At 37.7% G+C, this 23548-nt stretch overlaps 3 protein-coding genes across 4 annotated transcripts; 2 read left to right on the forward strand and 1 right to left on the reverse strand.

Moving 5' to 3' along the window:
• Positions 1-681: 681 nt before the first annotated feature.
• Positions 682-14974, reverse strand: eif2ak1 (eukaryotic translation initiation factor 2-alpha kinase 1). Of its 2 annotated transcripts, none has more exons than XM_030122315.1 (15): positions 14596-14974; positions 12157-12324; positions 11925-12061; positions 11212-11246; positions 11007-11106; positions 10836-10916; positions 10651-10744; positions 10380-10419; positions 8505-8889; positions 8294-8402; positions 6578-6684; positions 2004-2118; positions 1814-1893; positions 1467-1700; positions 682-1007 (listed from the first exon to the last, which is right to left on the reverse strand). In XM_030122315.1, exons 1-15 carry the CDS (start codon positions 14768-14770, stop codon positions 882-884), a joined length of 1986 nt encoding a protein of 661 aa, XP_029978175.1. In that variant the 5' UTR covers positions 14771-14974; the 3' UTR covers positions 682-881. The 2 variants fall into 2 exon arrangements, with proteins under 2 accessions (XP_029978175.1, XP_029978174.1); XM_030122314.1 differs by lacking the exon at positions 14596-14974 and adding an exon at positions 12541-12683.
• LOC115410601 (ankyrin repeat domain-containing protein 61) lies at positions 3037-6584 on the forward strand. Its single transcript, XM_030122316.1, is given in 5 exon segments — positions 3037-3566; positions 4393-4487; positions 4662-4833; positions 5074-5274; positions 5873-6584. Coding segments are annotated over 5 exon segments (1254 nt in total). The 5' UTR covers positions 3037-3398; the 3' UTR covers positions 6491-6584.
• A 455-nt stretch (positions 14975-15429) lies between the features above and the next one.
• Positions 15430-23389, forward strand: pms2 (PMS1 homolog 2, mismatch repair system component). The gene is made up of 15 exons (XM_030122313.1): positions 15430-15690; positions 16049-16191; positions 16409-16495; positions 16581-16683; positions 16778-16961; positions 17474-17641; positions 17767-17864; positions 17996-18095; positions 18181-18265; positions 18372-18524; positions 18677-19529; positions 19622-19789; positions 21823-21923; positions 22025-22194; positions 23091-23389. Exons 1-15 carry the CDS (start codon positions 15677-15679, stop codon positions 23232-23234), a joined length of 2571 nt encoding a protein of 856 aa, XP_029978173.1. The 5' UTR covers positions 15430-15676; the 3' UTR covers positions 23235-23389.
• The last annotated feature ends 159 nt before the right edge of the window (positions 23390-23548 follow it).

Genomic DNA, 23548 nt, shown 5'->3' on the forward strand with positions numbered 1-23548 from the left:
GTACATGATGTACGAATAACAACGTGTGTGGTATTCCACTATAGTTAAGATTTAAAAAATGGCTCTAGAACATTTATGCAGCGTTGAAATATGAACTGAGCTCAAATGCCCGTCTTCAATCAACTTACTGGATGCCCACTAGTCCCACCAAACCAAATGTGGGGCTGCTGACTATGATTTTGTGTGAGACAATGTGAAATAATACTGAGAGGTGGTCTCAGTTTTTGATATAGTGTCATAAATACATTTTGGCTCCTCATACTTTGTATTTCCTCTTACTGCATTCAATAAGAGTAACAGAGTTAAATAAGAAGTCAAATTGTATACATTTTGTTCATCTTAGTTCATCCAAATAAAGTATGCTTTAAATCAACAGTTAACAAAAATAATTGATCACTTAAAAAAAAGCTCCTGGTCTGAACATTCAAACAAAGTGGACACTGCAGCACCCTCCCCTTGGTATTTCCAGCTTCAGAAGTTCCCATTAACAAGGTATTCTGCACAGAACACATGAAACCAGTTTAAACATCTAAATCATAATCATTGCTGGTTATATACATGCACTATCTGCTCACAATTAGGCATCTTCACTTGAAGATATCAAGTTAATGCTGCAGAAAATTAAAGTGCAAATGTGACAATTTCAAAGTGAATTTTAAATGATGTATTATGACACTGCCATGTAGGAATATCATTAGAATAAAATTTTATTGAACAACTGAATGAAGATAAATAACAGCAACTTCATCCAGGTGTACAAGACACAGTCAGATACTTACATGCTTACACACACACACACACGCACACATACACACAAAGAGCCATATCGTGGTTGTATAAATACATTTTTGACAGTCTTTGAGAGTTAACATCTTTAAGGCTCAAGTGTCATCAGACTCAGAAAAGTGAACTGTAACTTGTGAGCTCTGAAGCTGACTGATCTGTCTTCTTAGTTCCATAATTTCTTCCTCCTGCTCTTCAACTCGTTTCTGCAAACCATGGATCACCTGTTAAGAAAAATCTTGTTAAAATTGTTGCCTTAACATTACTAAATAAGTTCAATTGTTTTTATATTGCACATTTCATAACCTGAGTTATAAAAGTGCTTTACATTGGATAAAAGAACTTGTAAGGTTAGTAAAACAAACAAACAAACAAACAAACAAACAAACAAACAAACACACACAATATAAGAGCAAAAAGGCTTCCCAGTAGTCACAAAACATCATGTACAAAAACAAAGTAAATATAGCAAACAGAAATTTTCACTTTTACTTTGATTCTTTTCTTGTTACTGAGTTTGGTGCAACCTGAATTACTTTATAATGACATAAATACTGGTACAACCAAAGTAAAAAGAAACAGTCACAATCCTAAGAATAATCTAGGAAATCTGGAAAAAATAACATTCACAAAAAACAATGGTTCATGGAGACATTTTACATATACTAAGAATCCATTCTTACCATGTCTTTACTGCAAAAGAGTTCACTCTGCAGAAGCTGGCTAGCAGTGGGACGAACACAGGGATCTTTACTTGTCAGCTTTGTGATGTGTTCGGCTAGGGCTGGCCATCTATGGCAGAATGACTCCGGGAATTTCCCCTCTCTCAGGTCGCCAAGGGTCCGGACCCGCTCCATTTCTGTCCCAAAGGGCTGGAACAACTCAAAAGCCAGCACTCCAATGCTGTACATATCTGACTGAGAAAGAAGTAACAATACACAAAGTTTGGATATACATTCATTGCAGTCATAAATGTAACAGATTAGCAATGCAGAGCAAAATAAATGATAAAGTGTTGTTCTGTACTTACCTTTGAGTCATAGTGGGAGCCCTTCAACTGCTCTGGTGCAGCATACACAAATGTACCCACACCTGTTGTATGTGAGGAACCTACAGAACATATCAGAAAGGTGACTTACAAGTAAATAGCGCCATCTACTTGTGAGTACAAGACCTGCTGCTGTTGTAGAAATATCACAAGCTGAGAGGTGAGGTCTTACCACTGTCGGGAGAGGGGCTGCTTTTATGGCTGTCCGCTATTAGATCCCTGCAGGCCAAACCAAAGTCCCCAATCCTCACATCACTTTCATGACCATGCAGGAAAATATTCCTTGGCTGTAGAAAATAAGGGAATTGAAATGACAAATTTTCCATACACCACTGATCTAAAAGGTCTGTTTGCATGCAATGCCAAAACATTTATACAGTATTCAAGCATCTTTGATGTAGAAATAAAAGGCCTCAGGGATATGTCTTTTCATCATTACACCCTACATCAAGAATCAACTACGATCACGGCAAGATCTTTTCCGGATTCGATATTCAGTGTTGTTTTTTATGCAATATTTGATAGATTAAATACTGGTGCAGCTGCCTCTCTTTGTTTCTATTTGCCAATGTATGGGTTTAAGCCATTTTCCTGCCCAAATCTGATTGGTTAAAAATCTCTGGAAATACTCAACAGTAGAATACAAAAAAAGTGCTTATTATATATAATCCCTCCAGTTAATTGGGAAAAAAATATAAAACAATTATTAAATTGTTCTTTTGGAGGGCAAATAAAGTAAGTTTCAATAAATTTTGTACTGGAATTTGGTTATGTTAAATTTTTGCTTTTAAGACTAACACAGGGTTACATCAGAGTTATTATAGTAAAAAAACAAAAGTAAAACTAGCAGTGAAAAATATAATTGAGAAAATAAAAAACAACAGTAAAAGAGAAAACTAAATATAAACTAACACAACTTTAGCAAACAAGAATTAAATGACTTTAAATACTATGTGATTTTTAATGAGCAGTGATTTTGTACATCATGTTTGATGTCTTGAATCATTCATCCTACTTCTGATTCATATTAATCAAGGTTTTCTTCAAAACCTGAAAACCTAAGACTAAAACTAAATATATCTTAACGCAAACTCGTGAATTTCTAGTTATAATACATAACAATACAGATAAAAACTAAAACTACCTTTGCATCTGATCTAAAATGAAAAGCAAAACTGAAAAACAACCCCATTTTGTTAGAATAAAATACTAACGGAGCACTACGACTTTTTAAAAAGGGCGTCACCACTTCCCATAATTGGCCCCACTCACAACGAGAAGTTATCAGTTAAAACAGGAAGGCTGTGCATCAAATTCAGACATACAGCACTCAGGATGAAAACAGACTGAAAGAAAACACCAAGCAGAAAACAGAAGTAGCTGAAGTGTAAATATGAATTCTTTTCCTCCCATCTCTGAGATTCCTCCAGAATTGACTGTCATCTGTGCAAGACATGTGTGTCTCTGCACACAAACCAGAAGAACCAGCTTTTACCAACCACACACCTGAGAGAATAAGCACAGTGCGCACTGGATCTGGGATGCCTGGTCATGTTGAAGTGCAGAAATGGAAAACATCACAACGAACGGGAATATTACCACAGATCACAACAACGATTTCTATGCTGCAATAATGGATGAAGATGTTGGACGTATCGAAGAGTTGTCAAAGACGTATGGTAGTAACTACTTCATCGAAATACATAGCATTTCAAAACGAAAAATTTTCTTGAAGGTACTGTAAATCCACTCAATGCAAACATTTCTTCAAATGAGCTGTGAAAAGTATAACAGGTAGAACTTACATAAAACATGGTCACATTTACTAGAAAAATTAGACTAGAAAAAACATTTCAATATTAAATAACATTAACAGACACTAATAACCACAATAAGCTTTAGAAAAGTTTTTCTACAGGGTGGGGAAGCAAAATTTACAATGAACATTTAGTTGTTTATTCTCAGCAGGCACTACGTCAGTTGTTTTGAAACCAAACATATATTGATGTCGTAATCATACCTAACACTATTATCCATACCTTTTCAGAAACTTTTGCCCATATGAGTAATCAGGAAAGCAAACGTCAAAGCGTGTGTGATTTGCTGAATGCACTCGTCACACCAAAGGAGATTGCAAAAATAGTTGGAGTGTCCATAAAGACTGTTTATAATGTAAAGAAGAGAATGACTATGAGCAAAACTATTACAAGAAAGTCTGGAAGATACTATTAAAGAAGAATGGGAGAAGTTGTCACTCGAATATTTGAGGAACACTTGCGCAAGTTTCAGGAAGCGTGTGAAGGCAGTTATTGAGAAAGAAGGAGGACACATATAAAAACATTTTCTATTATGTACATTTTCTTGTGGCAAAGAAATTCTCATGATTTTCAATAAACTAATTGGTCATACACTGTCTTTCAATCCCTGCCTCAAAATATTGTAAATTTTGCTTCCCCACCCTGTACTTTCATGTGATGATTTCATGTGATAAAAACATGGAAACGGAGTGCCTAAGAGTTTTGTTGTAACAGTCTAGTTTGTCTGGTCTTGTCTTGCTTTAGGGCATTAGTATGTATCCCCTTCATCTCGCAGCCACTTACAGAAGAGTGAAGAGCATGAAGAGTCTGCTGTTAGCAGGAGCAGACCCTGAAATAAGGTCTGGAGACAAACAAATGCACAAAAGAACACAAAACCAACAAATACTACAGCTATTAATACTGCAGTGTGACATTAAATGTTTTTTTTTTTTATTCTACAAACTTCTACTAAATAACAAGGCAGTTTGGTCTGTATTTAATAAAAAGCTTCACTGTCTTGACCCGTGTCACAGGGACAACCTCGGCAGAACAACGCTACACTTGGTGGTCGACAGCTGGCCTAGAATGATGGTTTGTCGTCATACTGAGTGCACCAAGTTCCATATTGTTTGCATGACTGCACATAGCCAAGCAGAGGCTTGTCTGCGGCTTCTCTGCGAGCACGGTGTCAACATCAATGCTGAGGTCATTGCTTATCATTTTGCAAACAATGTCCACCCTCTATTGCAGAAATTTAAGCTCCTAACTTGAAATTCACCAAGCTTAGTGTATATCCAAACATTAGCACTTTTCACTAAAATGAAAGTAATAATGCTGTTGTGAACAGAAATCGTCTCTGTAACTGGCAAAGTAAAGAATGTTAAAATACATATTTGAAATTCCTCATGAAGTATTTTGCCTTGGTGTGTTTCTCATGACTTATAGGTGAAGGGAGCGACTCATCAGACCGCTCTTCATCTATCAGCATGGTCTGCAGCTCTGTCAGCTGTCCGAATTCTGACCAGCTATGGTGCCAATGTTAACGCTGTGGACAGGATGGGAATGGTGCCCCTGCATTCCGCCTCAGGGACGCTCCATAAGGACATTATCATTAACTTGATCAAGCACGGAGCAGATATCAACATGGTGAGTTCTACTACTCTCCTTTTTATAAGGTGGCTGATTTTTGGTAAATGTGTGAGCAGAAAATGAGAAAGAAATTAAGGACAGACTGATTATTAGCTGTGATTGTTCATTCGGTCTGATATTATTTTTTAGTACACCCAATAAATTACATGGGTTGTTCTCAGTCATAGGCACACACTAAGAGTCTACCAATACTGATATAAGACTTTAATTATTTACAATTTAGTATTTGTAATCTCTTGAGTTATATGGGAAAACCCATAGCCCCCTTTAAGGCAACTACAGTTTGTGAGTCTTTGTGAGAGTTTGATTTTGAATAATCTGTATTGGTACTGACCTCGAAAAAAGTATATCTGATTATTCCTAAAAGAAATCTCAAATATTTTTAAAGCATAAAATGATTATCATTCCAAAAAAATACCTAATTTGTGGATTGAGGCAGCCACAGATAAACACAGTGACATATACGGTTCATTTGTATCTAACATCAAGCACTACAATGCATTGTATCTTTTCAGTGCTCATAATGTTGCAGACATATGTGCTTTAAGCTCGATACCTACATTATGATCCTTAAAGTCATTTGAATTATCTACAGCAGGTGGAGCAGTCTGGAAACACTCCTCTACACTTGGCTGGAGTAGGTTTGGCTATAAAGTCCACTCAACCCCTAGAAGATGGTATTAGCTGCATTACTGAGCTTCTGGAGCACGGAGCCGACCCCAACATCATGAACACGGCTGGCATGACACCTTTACATGAGGCATGTATCATGGGAAACAGTGAGCTGGTTGACTTGTTGTTGAGTTATGGAGCCAATGTCAATAAGCTGAGCGAAGCCGGAGAGAACTGTCTTTTCATGTTACTGAACAACAGCGCTAAGGTGAAGGAGAGCTCCCTGCTGAGCAAACTTCTGGGCCTGACTTCACCGCTCACTGTCTACAACCAAAATGGCCAACTGCCCTCAACCTTGACCCTGCCATGTTTCTCCAAGCAGAGAGATCAGCTACTGAAAATCACTCAGCAGCCAAGACGACTTCAGGACATTTGCAAGCGTGTTATATATCTACACAATGTCCGAGAAAAAAGAGAAGAGTTGAGAAAAATCCTGCCAGGGAGTATGTATGAATTTATCTTTAACTACTGGGACATCATATAAAACATATCCTTTGTGTCACATGATGCAAGGGATCGTATCAGTGTTACTCCTAGTTGACATCCATGTAGTATATTAAACTGTGTTATTATAGAAATACGTCAAATATTTCAAATATACTTTATATATCAAAATAACACTAATCACCTTTAGGTCTCTGTGCATGATTCCTCTGGAGTGAATGTACTCTACTCCTTCAAGTATCTTCCTCAGCAGGCTGAGTGTATGTTCACTATCAACACATCCATATGGACCTGGAAATACACAAGCAAAATATATCAGTTCCAAAAAACACAAAGAGTGTGGATTAAAACTGCTGACATTACACTGACAGTTGCTAACAACTTATTAGCTCTGAAAAAGAGGTTATTTTTTAACCAGCATTTCTTTGTCTGTTAGCTGTCAGTCTAAACAACTTTCTCCAACTAAACTCAGACAAGACTGAAATCACTGTCTTTGGCCCACAAAAACCATGAGAAAGTGTCAGCAGTCATCTTGAATCCCTTACTTTAAAGCTAAAAATCTGGTTAGAAATTTAGGGGTAATAATGGACTCAGACCTAAACTTTAACAGCCACATTAAATCAATTACATCATCAGCCTTTAACCACCTCAAAAACATTGCCAGAATCAAAGGTTTACTGTCTAAACCAGACTTAGAGAGACTTATCCATGCATTTATCTCTAGCAGGTTAGACTACTGTAACAGCCTTCTCACTGGTCTCTCTAAACGAGCTGTCAGACAGCTGCAGAACATCCAGAACGCTGCTGCTTGGGTGCTGACCAGAAGAAAGTACAACTAAATTAGTCCTGTGCTCAGGTCTCTGCACTGGCTTCCTGTCACTCAGAGAATAGACTTTAAAACAGCTCTGCTGGTCTATAAGTCTCTCCATGGTCTAGCACCAAAGTACATCTCTGACATGTTGGTCCCATATGAACCATTTCAGACCCTGAGAACCACACGGACTTGGTCTTACGCTGGTGCCCAGAGTCAGGACTAAACACAGTGAAGCTGTGTTTCAGTTCTATGCAGCTAAACTCTGGAACAGTCTTCCTGATGACGTGAGACAGGCCTCTACGCTGACAATGTTTAAGTCCAGGCTGAAAACGGCTCTGTTCAACTGTGCATAGAACAACTGAAAGGGTTCTATCTGACCTCTGACCTTAGGGCAATGGAAAGTGTTCTATCTGCACTCTTCTCTTTTACTTTACTTTAATTTATTATTATTTCTGTTTTATCGATTATGTTTTAATTGTAATTGTGTGTTTTTAACTTGTGTCTTTTCCATTTTTGTAAAGCACTGTGAATTGCCCTGTGTATGAACTGTGCTATACAAATAAATTTGCCTCGCCTTGCCTTACCTCTAACATCTGTTTTTTAAATGTGACTTTCTCATGTCAGTGACTAAAAATAATTAAACTTTGGCCAGTCTAGGTTAAAGGTCAAGGTCAGGAAAAATTCCCCTTTGCTGATATGGGGCAAACTTAAATACATATTTTGGTCAAAATTCATCTGATTTGATTCAAATTTATCAAACAGATGAATAGCATCAAGATTTAATGCCAGAAAAAGGAAAAGACAAAAATGAGTTTAGAGTAGATGATTTCCTAAAAATAACCATATTGTACATTATTACACACAAAAATCTTTCAAATGTTAATTGAGGTATCTTTCAATCATTGTTTTCCAGAACTAAAAATATAATCTGTAGCAAATTTAGTTCTTTTTACAAATAGTCATTAAATACATAACAAGAAACTGTTGATAAGATATAAATAATCTGGTGTGCTGTTATACTGTTTGTGTTCTTAGAGTGCTTTCTGGTATGGAAATAAAGGAGAGTAACAAATGTTAAACTATTACATTTTAAGGCTAGGTGGTCCTTTGGCTGGGTGTTCCTCTCACAGATCCAGTCCTTGAGTGAACGTTCACACAGCTGCATCTGGATGTAGAGCATCAGGTGGAACTGTACCTGCAGACACAGCAGAACCACAACTTCAAATGTATGTTTTTCTTCAAGAGTGTAAGAGTAACTTTGTGAGGCATTCACTAAAGCCTATATATGACCTCTTACCTCTTTAATGGGTTTTGCTGTACATTTATCAGCCCACTGCTGACACTCCTTGTCATTGTAGGAGGTGTGGTTCAGCTCCATGTTACTCTTGTTGGACTCCTCCTCTATTAGTACTGAACTGTCCCAGCCCATAGCGGGACATTTGGAGTTCTTTACAGGAGCCCGCTGGCCCAGAAAAACACAAGGCACATAGTTCTCTGGGAGGCGGCGCATTGTTTTAGGACACACCACCTGGCCCATCTCACGAGTTGAAACTAAGGCTCGGACAGGCTCAGTCTCTTCCACAACAACTTTGGCACTTGAAGCAACATCTGTCTGTTCCTGACTGAGGCTTTGGAAAACTATAGAGGAGCTGGTGTCACTGCTATCAGGACTCTTATCAGAACTGCAAAAAGGACAGAAGCAAATTACTATCATATCTACATATGACAAATTAAGAAAGGGAACAATCTTCATCCAGACTAATGGCACAAATGAGGAGTGTGTGTGCAAATAATTTCTATATATTACATGTAAAATTAAGACTCAGAATGAGTGGATATATATAACCTAGACAACAGCATACCTATAAAAGATGAGTTTTGTTTACTTTTTGTCAAGAGATGAACTATATGTTTGTATGTGTTGCACTAAAATGCAAATAAATATATATGTAGGTTATTACTTCTCTTAGGATTGTAAACCTCAGGTATTTGTCAGGATCCAGGATATTTTAACTACTATTAACTACTGAAATTGAAATACCACTTAATTTATTTCACTGACATTTTGCTCTGAAAAATACATTCTCTAAATGTATGTAGTTTGAGATTCCCCTTTAATGATACTCTATTTTATTAATCTCAAAACAGATCAAAAATATTAAAATCAAATTGAAATCTAGCTGCTGAAAAATACTTGGTCCTGATTCTAAAACTCACATGTCAACAGAGGGAATGGATGTCAAACTGAATTTTCTATTCAACTTTGAGAAGTTTAAAATAAGAATATACTGGGAATAAAGTAATTAAATTGCACAAAGTAAAAAATTACATTTGTTACAATTCAGATCACATAAATTCATAAAGGTGGATTTAAGTAAACATTTAAGCAAATTAAACTAAAATATATCTAAAATTCTACAGAATTCAGAAGTGAGAAGTGAGTAACTGCCAAAAATAACTACACTATTTCCCTTAATGTGTTTCCAAATAGAATGATCTTTCTTGCATTTCTACTAATTTTTTTTTTTTTTATTGTCAACCTTTTATTTCAAGCTAAACATCACCCATTTAAATGGTTATTAGCAGTTGGAAACATATTTATATTAAATAGGTGATTTCTATTTTTTAAAAGTACTTTAAATTAGATTACATTACATTATATTTACATTAATTTAATTTATTTTTATCAGCCAGTGTAACACGGTGTCATGTTTATTTCTAATTTTCTTTTTCTTTATATTCTATATTTTTCTATATTTTACCTTTACTTAACCAGGGAGTCCCACTGAGATTACAAATCTCCTTTGCAAGGGAGACCTGGCCAAGGTAGCAGCCATACAAAGTCCAAACAATACAAAACACATTCATGATGTACAGTGAACAATAAAACACAATAACAGTTATTCAACCATAATGGCATAAAGAAAAACAGTGACATGTCTCCTTCACTGCATTCTCCATGATACTTTTAAAATCATTAACAGAAATGAATGTATGTAGTTTTACAATTTTTTTGAAGATTATTCCACGATCATGGTGCATGGTAGGAAAATACTGTTTTTCCAACATCTGTCAGAACTCAGAGAACAGTCAAAAGCAACCACTTGGAGGAATGTAGATGGAAACTACTAGAGCTACAGAACAGAAACTATTTCTTCTATTCTAGTTTTACCTGCCAGGAGATTCCAGAGCTGGCAGGACAGACTCAGGATCTATAACAAAGACATAATCCATAGTATAATGTTAAAGGACACAGAGTTGTGTTAATTTGGGCAAGTATGACTAAAATCTCACATCCTGATATAGCCAATATCATACATTATACTGTACCATATACTTGCTTCATGAAAGGCACTTAATCATACTTCATGGCCCTTGTGTTAACAGTAACTTCATTCATACCTACATTATTTATTTTTTTGGAAATGCAACTGATAACTTACATGCTGCAGGCTGAACATGCTCCATCCATGCCGTGTGATAACCAACCACATTTACATGCTGCAGGCTCGACAAGACCTTCACTTCCCTGAGGACCTGCAGCAACAATCAAACTAATTTTAGTTTTTACAATAGCCGTCTATTATATGGACAGACTTTGGTTTAATAAAAATAATTGATGCCCCACCTTCATACAGTCATCCTTGGAAACTTTCTTGATGAGGATTTTCTTCACAGCATAACACTGTCCATCTAGTTTATTTATTACCTGCAAAATATCATGAACAAATTAAGTCTCATCTATTAAGAAGGTTTACTTCTTACAAAGGGTAAAACAGAGAGGAATCAGATGAAATACCTTAAAAACATTCCCATATGATCCTTTTCCAAGTCTACAGATTTCTTCAAACTCGCTAAGATACCTCGACGTCTGTGCTTGAAAAAGTCCCTCTTTAGGTCTGTTGAAGGAATAAAAATGGTATATCTGACACAGTACTTTAAGATTATTAGAAAGAAACTGGACATGAAAACAAGTTAAAATTAGAGTTAAAGTTAGAATTTACCTTACAGGAGGATTATGTGTGGTGGCACCAAGACCCTGGAAAATCAGAAAGATAAACATACTGTAGTAACAGTGATAAAATGTCAAGAAGCACTGACAGCAGAACAAGATTTAATTGTTAAAAAAACAGTGCAACTGCAGCTTTAGTCACATCATCTTCACTAGGGCTGCACGATACTGGAAAAAACTGACATTGCGATTTTTTTTTACGCTGCGATGTATATTGTGATATGAAATCGCTTTGTTGACGTAAATGGTCAAAAAAATTAGCTGTGTTACTTCTTGTTGTGGCAACAATTGCAAGGCACTATCAACATAGAATACATGTTTCAATATCATCCTTCTTGTAGCTGAAATAATTCCAGATAACTGATGTTGCTTTTCTTTTTGGCACTAAGTCTTCGTTTTTGGTGATTTACTCTTGTTCATTGTTCATTTTTCAATGTTGTTACCAGCGACTCACTCCATGTGAAGGGGGGTGGTCTGTTTCGGCAAACTGATTAAGAATGATTGCAATTGGCGGATCGCTGTTTGCAGTGTGTGTCAGGTACCCTTGAAGTTAGATGACAACACGTTCAGTTCATTTGCGTCCTACATTGCAGGACCTGCAATGTGACTATTGCGGATGCCTACATTGCGATGACGATGCTCAAACGATACATTGTGCAGCTCTAATCCTCACTACTACAGAAGCTCACATGACAGTCCTGTTACCTGCGGATACAGGGAAGAACTGGCAGCTTGAAGCAGTTCAGTGAAGGCCCGGTTGTGCTGGAGTCTGACGGTGCTGAACTCATCACTTATTGCCAAAGGTGAAAGGAGGTTCATGCCAGCTAAACGCTGCCCAATGACTATTGGAAAGAAAAAGAACCTTCATTTACAGCTGAGCTGATAATGTAAATATTCACAGTACACCTATGAAATTCAATTAAAAGCATGTCTGTACCTTTAAAAAGCATACGTGATCGTGCTGGGTTCCTCTCATACACAAAGCACAGGTGCTCCAGTAGAGACCCCAAAAGAAGGTGGTTGGGGATCGCTGAGGCAAACTCTTGGATGGATGGGTAACGTTTACCGGCCAACAGCACCTCATGGTTACTATCTGTGTCAGAAGCTGGGAAAGTTGAAAAACAGAACATTTAAGACATGATACCTTTTTTTTTTTACTGTTTTATTCTTGTATTATTTTAACAACCAAACTTCAGCAGAAATACTCAAAGTGGAGGACGCAGTACCAAAAACAGCTTAAATATTACATGTTCAACACAATTAAAATCAAAGACTATTTGATTCCTTTTTTTCCCCCTCTATGGAGTTAGAAACATCTTACCTTCTTCAATAACTTTTGCGATCATTTCAACAATGTTTTTTTCTCCTATGTCCATTTTCCAATATAAAAAGTCTATTAGTGCGATACCGAGCACCCACTGGTGAAAATGATTATCCTGTTCACCTCCAAGGCAAAAAGTTAGTTCATCTTGTTTGTACATAAGGGGGCGTGCACAGCAGGGATGCTTATCTGCAGGGTCCAGCATACAGCAGCTCCCTCCACCTACAGTACTCATAAACACGTGACTAAGTAGAACAGAGGAGTGTCAAGATGGGCAGTATAATCACTGACACTTGTGACTTTTCTTCGTCTTCTTCTTTAATCACACTGCAGATGCATGGAAATTTCAAGATCAACCTGTCCACTGTATACTGAATTGTTTTCATCTGGAGGACTAAGTGTATCAAAATGAAATAATCTTTCAAGTTATCTAGGGGTTGTGTCTATGATGTAAGTTGATCCCTAGGGCTTTCAATACATTTTCAAAAGACAGGACACCAGAATGAGTTGTACATAATGATTGGTTTCAAACTCAAACCACAAATGAGCAAAATATGACTTGAGGGCTAGAACCATCTCAATCCAGCCTATTATACCCTAAAAGGAAAAGACTCCATAACTGTCAAGCAGAATTGTGTTCATCACAAGAGTTGGTTCACAGGCAGTATGTCTGATATGTCAGAGAAGTTTTGAAGTGGTCAAGGAATACAACATCAAAAGTGATTTATCAAATTACTATGTGAAGAAACCAGCAGGGGCTAACAGCTCAGCAGGGGACTGACAACCAGGGCAGGGACTTGAAGGAGCAGCCAGTGGCTGGGAATTGAAATAAAGGAGTTCAAAGTATCTCAGGGTCTTGTTCATGAGTGGTGGGAGGACAGAATGAGAGATTGACAGACAGATTGGTGTGACATCTGCAGAGATGTGGACGCTGAACTGGTCTGAAGAGAAAACTAAGGCAAAGAGTGAAAATGGTTCTAATGCCAAGTATGCAACCACCTTCACATTATAGAAAAAAGAAGAAAAAGATCTGAAGTTGGCTTGCAATGTACTGTAATTTCACAAAAGCTGTTAAGCATCTACAAATCTGCAACTAACATTAGCAACTTGCTCTCACACAAGCTGACAAATACAAACCTTTCTCTGATGGTATTTTTAAAGACTGTGCATATTTATAAAGAAACATTTGGATGTAGATGTAGGGACAATTAAAGTTTGGATGTGCATTTAAGTGGGTGGCTTGTTAAAGTAATCATTTTATCATAAGTTCAGAGTAGGCTACACCAGATTGACACATACAACTGTTAAAAAATCAACATATAACTTATTAGCACAAAAATTACTGGCTGAAACCAGGGCTCATTGGCATTTTCAAAAATCACCAAAATGTGCTTCAGGTTACACTTTAGCTGTCCAGTGTGTGGATATCTGGAGGAAAATGCACCCCACACTTGGCTCAAAGCCCATCTTACTGGAAATATATCTTGTGGTTTCAAGATATCGAAAAATAGACATTGTTCTGGTCTTAAAATTGTGCTATGTTTTTGTCTACACATAAAAATGTCTGCTGTAAACTATAACTGTAAAGAAAATTATTTTAACTCTTTTAAGACTTACATTTTTGATTTACGACTGAAACCTCATGTTTTGCTGTTTACCATACCTAATACATCATCTCTATTCACTTCCCCTACATTTTACCTGTGCAGTTCTTATTTAGCCCATTACAGTCTATGATATGGGGTGACATGCTAATGATAAGAGCAGGCTTGGGGGTGTATTAAAAGTAACAGGCTAAAAACACGAACAGACACAGCTGAGGAGGGGGAGGGCAGGGCTTCGGTCACGTTGTTATTCATGTGGCCAATAATACTTTAGTAACAGCCCTGACAGTTTATAGGAAGTCGGATAGTGAATATTTAACTAAATAGCAAACACTTTATTATGTTGTCATACTGCCAGAAAACACGGGTCACACAAAGCAGAGCAATATGTAATTAGCCAGTAACACACACCGTTTGACATCGATATTAAGCAGAAGGAAAAGCTGCTTACTGTCAAACTGGACTTCGTCTTCGTCATCTTCACTCGCTAAACTTAACAAGCTCAAAGAACCGTCCATCTCATGCCCCATGACAGGTTTAAGGCTGCGGCGGACCAAGAGGTTCGATCCGCTGCTAGAACTTTCCTCCGACCGCACAGGTCCGTTGGTGGATGCTGAATTGTACATTATAGCATGTGAACACTTCTGACTTAATAAAACAAAATTTTAGCTTTTTTTAAATCACTGCCACTATAAAACACAGTCACCCCATATTTTCAACAAGCTGCGTCAAACTACTTGTTAAAGTTATGGTTGTAGCCATTAAATATTTAGGAAAACACATCGAAAGCTATTCCTCATGCTATGTCAAATCACCGGGACGGCAGCCATGATTTAACAGACACACAGGGGACCGTCTGACAATATACGCCTCACACAAACTTGAATTGCTGATTAAAAATACTTTAAATCACAGCAGTATAGACAGATATATTTTCAGTTACAAAACTTACATGATTCTTATACACTTATTTTAATCTAGATGTGTATCTGCAACAACAACAAAATTCAACATATTCGTTTTTTCATATGATGGACTACTTGCACATATCCCTAATATATGAAGAGGTCACAGACTGCGGCGTAGATCTGATGAAATGCTACTAAGTTTACGGTAATGATTTGATATTGCTACTATTTATTGAGATGTGATATATTTTTTTATTTCTGTAAATTTAATGTTTGAACTCGTTTTGTGAGGCTACTGTCATGGACACTTCTAGACATTTTAGAAAACTACAGAGTTTAGAGCACTACAGGCTGCGCAGTTTAGCACAGTAGTAACACTCAGAAACAGACTGCGCATTCCGCGCGGCTTTACGTGCAGCTTCGTATGTGTGTTTATACCATGAATATGTGAGTTGTGGCGCTTTGTTATAACGCACAAAATGCTAAATTACCTATGTATACATGGATGACAGCACGCTAGCCAGTTTATCTTTCTTTCTGTGATCCAAATGAAGTCACGTATTTAAAACAAAAAAAAAACAAAAAAAACGCGAGTGACCTGCTGAAGACTTTTACTCCGTGAAAATGTCTGATGGTTGGTAAGTTCGCTACATATTTATTATTCCGCCTACACATCACGTTTCAGGCCAAGCTAATGTAAAATGCCAAACACATTGCTGACCCAGTTCATTCCCCGTTAATGCATTTTCACTTTTCAATAAATGTAACGCTAACTGAAAATCCACTGGTTATTATAAACTTGGTTTTGATACTTCGTTGTAACACTCTACAAATCGTATTAATAGTCATCTTTCCAAATAGTAAGACACTGCATCTCTTATTCTTAATGTCACGCAGTTTAAGTATTGTAATATTTCAGATGTTTTATATATACTTTTACATATGTGAATGTACATGCTTTCGTGGACATACTGTAACCTCTTGTTTCCTCATCAGTGTCTCTGAACCTGCTGGAGCCATCAGGGCCATTGACAAACACTCAGTGCATCAGATCTGCTCTGGGCAGGTGGTGCTGACTTTGGCCACTGCTGTCAAAGAGCTAGTGGAAAACAGTGTAGATGCAGGAGCCACCAGTATTGGTAAGTTTCTAGATGCCCACAGCCAAACAGTTCTACTCTATAAATATGACACTATCAGGAGAGTTTTTGATGCTGAGTTTGAAGTGATGTAATTGATACTAACTCAGTGTAATATCATGGTGTATTTTCATTTTCATATGCGAAGAGAATGACTCATTGTACATTAGTTGTTGTTATGTCAGAATATTACGCAGTGTCATATTGTTGCATATTACAGATGTCAAGTTGAAGGAATGTGGAGTTGAGTTAGTGGAAGTGTCAGACAACGGAAAAGGAGTCGAAGAGGCCAACTTTGAAGGACTTAGTAAGTGTCAGCATTGTGTACACCTTCATTGTCCCTTTTTTTTGTTTTAAATAAGTTAATACTCTTACATCCTTTTTCCCCCTAGCACTGAAGCATCACACGTCAAAAATAAGGGATTTCTCCGATCTCATCCATGTGGAAACATTTGGCTTCCGTGGGGAAGCTCTCAGCTCTTTATGTGCTCTGAGGTAAAATGCAAAGTCAAACTTAATCTTCACAGTTAATTGGAAAACCACCATTCCATAATCAGATACAAGAATTTCTCTGACAATCTGCTCTCAGTGATCTCAGTGTGGTGACGTGCCATGAGTCCAGTCAGGTGGGGACCAAGCTAGTGTTTGACCACAAAGGTCACCTGGTGCAAAAGTCACCCCATCCTCGACAGCAAGGCACCACGGTCAGTCTGCAGCAGCTCTTCTCCACCTTACCAGTTAGACACAAGGAGTTCCAGCGCAACATTAAGAAGGTCAGTTTTTAAAGAATTATTCTAATGTTCCTACATATTTTTGGCTATTTGTGTATATGGTTGAATAATATGAGGTGTCAAGTCATACATCTTAGATACTACATCAAAATTATGATACAAAATTATATTATAGGTAGCTCTGTTTTGTACTGGAGAGCTATATTACAATGCATCCTCGTTCTTTTTCTTCTTGTTCTTCTAAGTCTTCTTCTCATTGTTATTGTCATTATTATTATTTTCACATTTTTTAATTATCAAACAATACCATGAAAAGGTATCCATTGTTTTCTGAAAAAAATTTGAAAATACAGTAAACTCAAAATGCCTTCCCTGTGGGGTCCACAACTGGCCACATGGATGCCTTTCACCAGGTCACTTAGAGGGTGGCTGCCTCCCATTTATTCACATTTTATAAAACTGCAATGTCAAGTGACATTTGTTACTTCAAGTCCTTGTTTGGATTTGGAGTACCCATCCCACATTTATTCTAATATGTGTTACTGTATGTTCAGGAATATGCCAAAATGCTACACATCCTGCAGTCCTACTGCATCATCTCAGTGGGAGTGCGGATTACTTGCTCCAACCAGAACGGGCAGGGAAAGCGCACTACAGTTCTTTGCACCAGTGGAAGCCAAAGCATGAGAGAGAACATAGGAGCCATATTTGGACCCAAACAGGTTGGAGCAATCATTTTTGTCTGTACTTCTTATTTGCATAACACAGCTTATCATCAAACAAAAGTGAACTACTGTACTGTTTATGGGCGCTTTACCTTAGTGTAACGTCTGTTGGGTTTCTGCAGCTACAGACACTTCTGCCTTTTCAGCAAGCATCCCCTATTGAAAGTGTTCTGGAAGACTATGGACTGAAGGACACAGAACTACCTACGCAGCTTTTTGCGTGAGTGAGACCAAGCAAAACTAGATATATAGTTGACTCTTCTTTGCAATCAAGGTTATGTCATTGTTTCATGAAAGTGTCTTTTTGGAAAAAGTGTTGTTTTTTTCATTAAAAGGCCTTTATTTTGATAGTATCACAGGTTTTGTGTCACGAGGGGACCACGGTGTTGGAAGAAGTGCGACAGACAGGCAGTTCTTTTTCATAAACAGTCGTCCATGTGATCCCGTTAAGGTAATTTATGTTTAATGGAAATAGCAGGAAGTGTTCAGTTGGGGGTTATATTTTTATTTTCACTTGTGGTACTTCCACTTTGCAGGTGACCAAACTTGTTAATGAAGTGTATCATATGTATAACAGACACCAGTATCCATTTGTTGCCTTGAGCATAACTGTCGCTTCAGGTAAAAACAATTTTTACAGAAAATTCACCAAACATTGGACCATTTCTAATTTGTACCATATGGTATAAAAAAAGTTTTGTGTTGTGTTTCTTTTGTAATATTTCAGACTGTGTGGATGTGAATGTGACCCCAGACAAACGGCAGATTTTCCTACAAGAGGAGAAACTCTTGCTGGCTATTCTAAAAACGTCTCTCATTAACATGTATGAAGCCGGAGTCAATAAAATCAGCCTGAACTATACACCTAAACACATAACAAGTAAGAAATGACCTGCATATTTACCATTTTTAACATTTATCTATTAATATAGACACAGTGATATCACAGAAAAAATAACTCTTCTGTTTGACCCTTACAAGAAACAAAGAAGTACATTTTACATGCATTTTGTTTTCCCTTTTTACATGCAGCATCTGCACCTGAGTTATGCCAGGCTGTTCCATGTGATGAGACCTTGCCAGAAGCAGGAGACGATGTTGAAACTGTCCTTCAGAGCCCTAAGTCATCTGTCAACCTGGCTGGCCTAAAAGCTGCTTTTTCAAGCCAACACAGCTCCAGTTCCTTTAGAAAAGCTGGTGTATCAGACGCTGCCAGCAGTGGTCCAAAACAGAAGACACTACAGTCCTTTTTTAAGGGTAGTGGAAAACCTCCTGTGTCCAACACAACTGTTAAATCTCCTCTGAAGCCTACAAGAGATCTAACTAAATCCTCCACAGTGGGAAAATCTGTGTTAGAGGGGTTCAGGTATGGCAGGACGTCATGCAGTACAGATATGTCCAGTGGTGACTCCATTACACCAACACCAGACAATGAAGATGGATTACATGTAAATTCTCCAGAGTCAGAAGCTGAAAGACCTGATGTTAAAAATGAAGACTTTGAAGAGATGTCAGAAGAAAACCACACCATTATGGAATCCCCCAAGCCTAAAATATGTGATTCAACTGGAGACTGTACTGTGATCCCAGATGCCAAAAGAGCTAGAAGGGAGAATCCACTCTTCTCTGCAGAGTACAAAACCACCTCTTCAAACTGTTCGGAGGGGTACTCCACCTCCTCCTCTGCCACTGTGGACGCTCCTGTGTGTTTGCAGAGGAAGACTCTACCTCTACAGTTCTGTTTACAGGAGCTAGCAGGAACACTGAGGAGGCTGAAGGACCAGCAGAGGAAGGCCGGTGAGGAGCTGAAGTACAGACGCTTCAGGGCCAAGATCAACCCAGGAGAAAACCAAAATGCAGAGGACGAGCTTAAAAAGGAGATCAGGTAGGAATCTCAGTCTACATTTACTGTAACTCAGCATCACCACTGAAGTGTAACTTCAATAACATCGATTTGACTTTGTTTCATCCATGTAGTAAAGACATGTTCAAAGACATGGTGATCATTGGCCAGTTCAACTTGGGCTTCATTATCACCAAACTGAACAGCGATATTTTCATGATTGACCAGCACGCCACAGACGAGAAGTACAACTTTGAGATGCTACAGCAGCACACTGTACTTCAAGGACAGAAGCTCATAGCGTAAGAGCGTAACTTGTATAGTTTTTAGATTTTCAGTAGTTACCTCCGCCAAGGAGGTTATGTTTTTGCCAGGGTTTGTTTGTTTGTTTGTCTGTTTGTTTGTCTGTCCGTTAGTGTGCAACATAACTCAAAAAGTTATGGACAGATTTGGATGAAATTTTCAGGGTTTGTTGGAAATGGGATAAGGAAGAAATGATTAAATTTTGGTGGTGATCGGGGGTGGGGGGGGCCCACGGGGGGGGCCCACTGATCAGCCTTGGCGGAGGTCTGCGCTCTCCGAGTGCTTCTAGTTTTTATTTGTGTTTATTCTTGTACTTTGGGTTTAAATTTCTGTTTAGTTTCAGTTAGTTGTGTTTGTTTGTCTGAGGAAATTACTTTTTTAATTTAGTTTTCATGTTCTTCAAGCAATTGTTTATTATTTATTATGTGAATGTGTGATGTCAAATACCACCAGTGTGCAAGATTTTGTGTATTACATGAAAAACTAGTTGCATAAATGAAATACGATATTCACAATTATGTTTCCATTATTGAATATTTATTTGGAAATTATTGTTGTGTTTTGGTACAATATATGTTAATATGTATGAGTATGGACCAGGAGCAAATACCCCCCTAAAAGCCCAAAACAAATCAAATAAACCCTGGCAGCAATGAAATACTTCCATGTTTTTGCTGCCGCTGTAGGTGATGGTGCGTGGGGAGGATGTGGAATATTTTGTTGTCTGCAATCTGCAATTTCACCCCGAACCAACACACTGAACCTTTAACAATTAACTGTACAATACAATATTTTCCTTGTACAGCATGAACTATTAATATTAATTAGATCTGTGGTTCTTAACCTTGTTGGCGGTACTGAACCCCACCAGTTTCATATGCGCATTCACCGAACCCTTCTTTATTAAAAAATACAATATGATTTTTTTCAAATTCAAGACACCGGCATATGTTTTACTGGTGCACAAAATGAACCGTGCATTAACATCACTGTGTTCAAAGAACAAAACCAATACAGTGCATGAACTCACAACAAATTACATACCTTTTCACAAAGACATGACCTTTTTTCATACAACCACACTGAAATGGTTTTAATTTTTAACCTTATGTATTCCAATAATGAACTTATTGTATTTATGCTATTTATCATTTTTAACATTTTAACACACACCCATCACCTAATTTCCATCAGGCTACAATAATAATGAATATTTACTGCAAATCAATGTGACTTCTGCTGTTGTGAATATGTATGTGAGGGCCGTCAGGTCAAGCCGGTTTTCGTTTCATCTCGCTCTGAACTTTCCGAACCACGCAATTTTGACATAAAAAAAAGATAATTGCATGTAGTGTATCAAAAAAAAAAAAAAGTTGTCATTATACTCCTTAAGTATTTTTGTGATCGTTGTTTTATTACGGCACTAGCTCGGCTTTTGCCTAATACGATTTCTCCATCCGCGACAGTGCGTCGGTCATCTCATGATTGTAACTGACCAGTGTGGTGACCGAAAAATGTAAACAAACGCTACACATGGCTGCCTCCGTGGTTAACAGGAAGCAGCAAAAGTCATAACAACGATGTGGAAAATACTCAAATAATTCATCGTCAGACGAGTGGAAGAGATTATAAACACTTCTGGATTGTGTTGTAGTGCTATAAGCAACAACAATACACCGCGTGTATTGGATGTCAATCAGAGAAAGAGTCTCCGAAGCCGTTTGTTTACATACACGGACCTAGCCCGACACACACACCCGACTAATGAGTCGAGTGTGTGTCTTGACCTCCGCCGAACCCCTGAGACTGACTCACCGAACCCCTAGGGTTCGATCGAACCCAGGTTAAGAACCACTGAATTAGATATAGTTGGATAAAGCTGACTTCACCTGTTTAACTCTAGTTCTAATTTTTTATTTCAGTTAACAAAATTATTTTTTCACCGCTAGTATTTGTTTTGTTTAGCCCTGGGTTAGCCTTGACATTTTAACCATTCAGTAATCTATTTGTATTCTATGTTTCATCTTTTCAGTCCCCAGAAACTTCACCTCACTGCGGTCAGTGAGAATGTACTTATGGAAAACATCGAGATTTTCAGAAAGAATGGCTTTGAATTTCTGATCGATGAGGACGGTAGGAACATATCATCAAGTACTGAGCATTTCACTCAAGGTTCAATACAGGCTGCCCACATTTATAAACCAAATAAAACATGTTTATTCTTGTCCCTTCAGCTCAGGTAATGGAACGAGTAAAGCTGGTATCTTTGCCCACTAGTAAGAACTGGACATTTGGCCCGGCTGACATTGAGGAGCTGATCTTCATGCTAAGTGACAGCCCGGGTATCATGTGTCGACCATCCCGTGTCAGACAGATGTTCGCTTCAAGGGCTTGTCGGAAATCTGTACGTAAGCTCAGCCAATTGTCCATTTGAGAAAAAGGCAGAGGACAGGCTGAAACAATAATTAATAGTTATTGATTTCTGCAACTCCACTATCAGTTTCATGTGGGTCAATTAAAAATGGACTTAAAAACATCTGGAAACACATTTTACCACCTCAGACCAACAACTGTTAAACTTAAGCCTCATATTTATCTTAAAAAAGAGAAGATGCTAGGATCTTGAAACACTCACTTGGCCCAAGGGAGAAAGCTATAGATTTTCACCTGATAATTGTACCTTTTTCAAATAATTTCAGTGTAAAATGAATCTAAGATGTGAGACATTGTACTCTACTTAAATGTTCATACCAGGAGGTCATTTTGATTGAGTGCTTAATGTTTTGATGATTTTCATGTTTATTTCCTTCATTTCAATTTTAATGCAGTGAAAGCCCTTAAAATAAACCAAATAATTGTACATTTTACCAAATAGTATGAACTAGATTCCAGGAGCCAAAATATATTTAGGTGTTTGATTAATTATATTGTGTATGACACGTTATTTTCAAATGTAGGACTACCTCTCAGTTTTGGTAAAATGGCCTATGCTTGCCCATATAAACATATCTTACCACATTTGATTTATTTATCTGGTCACCCTAATTGTTGTGCATTTTGGTATGGAAAGAGATTGACTGATGGAAAGTAAAGGAAGTGTAAGTGACTCAAACTCATGTTGGCTGCTTCATTTATATTTATGCGTTCAGATAGACAGGTTCTTACTGGTATAATTAATGTCCCCCCAGGTGCAATGATCAGTTTGGTTGTAATAGCCCTCTGTTGGAAAATTGTCCTATTTGTGCAGATGTAATAAAGACCTTGAATCTCATTATTTCAACTTCACTGTCCTTTCCTCAGGTGATGATCGGCACTGCTCTGAACGTCAGTGAGATGAAAAAGCTTGTGGTTCACATGGGAGAGATTGAACAACCATGGAACTGTCCACATGGCCGGCCCACCATGAGACACCTCGCTAACCTGGATGTCATCTCACAAGACTGACTGTGTCACAAAACAAACTGTTTGATAACCTCCTTACACTGGTGGAACTGTGTAGATACCTGTGTTTATGTCTGATGAAACATCACTGATAGAGGCCTGAAACAGTCACGTATCCACTGAGTATTGATCTTAACATCTGTTGCTGTTGTTTTTTACGTTGTTTTTTTAATTCAGACTTAATAAAAATGAAAAAAAAAAAAAAAGGAATCACGAGTACACTGAAACATTTGCATTGTTATTAACTTTGACCTTGTGAGGTGCCGTAGTTTGTCTTCCGTTGCCATGGAGACACAGCTAACTTAGCTTAAGGCGGA

The sequence above is a fragment of the Sphaeramia orbicularis genome, chromosome 19 (genome assembly GCF_902148855.1).
Source record: "Sphaeramia orbicularis chromosome 19, fSphaOr1.1, whole genome shotgun sequence".
NCBI classification, from domain to species: Eukaryota; Metazoa; Chordata; class Actinopteri; order Kurtiformes; family Apogonidae; genus Sphaeramia; species Sphaeramia orbicularis.

Coding starts and splice junctions, on each gene's coding strand:
- eif2ak1 (XM_030122315.1), bottom strand. CDS start 14,770: ATGTACAATTCAGCATCCACCAACGGACCTGTGCGGTCGGAGGAAAGT. Junction 11,247..11,924: donor GTTCTTCCCTGTATCCGCAG/GTAACAGGACTG, acceptor CTGATTTTCCAG/GGTCTTGGTGCCACCACACA. Junction 1,008..1,466: donor TCTTTTGCAGTAAAGACATG/GTAAGAATGGAT, acceptor TTTTCTTAACAG/GTGATCCATGGTTTGCAGAA.
- pms2 (XM_030122313.1), top strand. Junction 16,962..17,473: donor TCCAGCGCAACATTAAGAAG/GTCAGTTTTTAA, acceptor CTGTATGTTCAG/GAATATGCCAAAATGCTACA. Junction 17,642..17,766: donor CCATATTTGGACCCAAACAG/GTTGGAGCAATC, acceptor GGGTTTCTGCAG/CTACAGACACTTCTGCCTTT.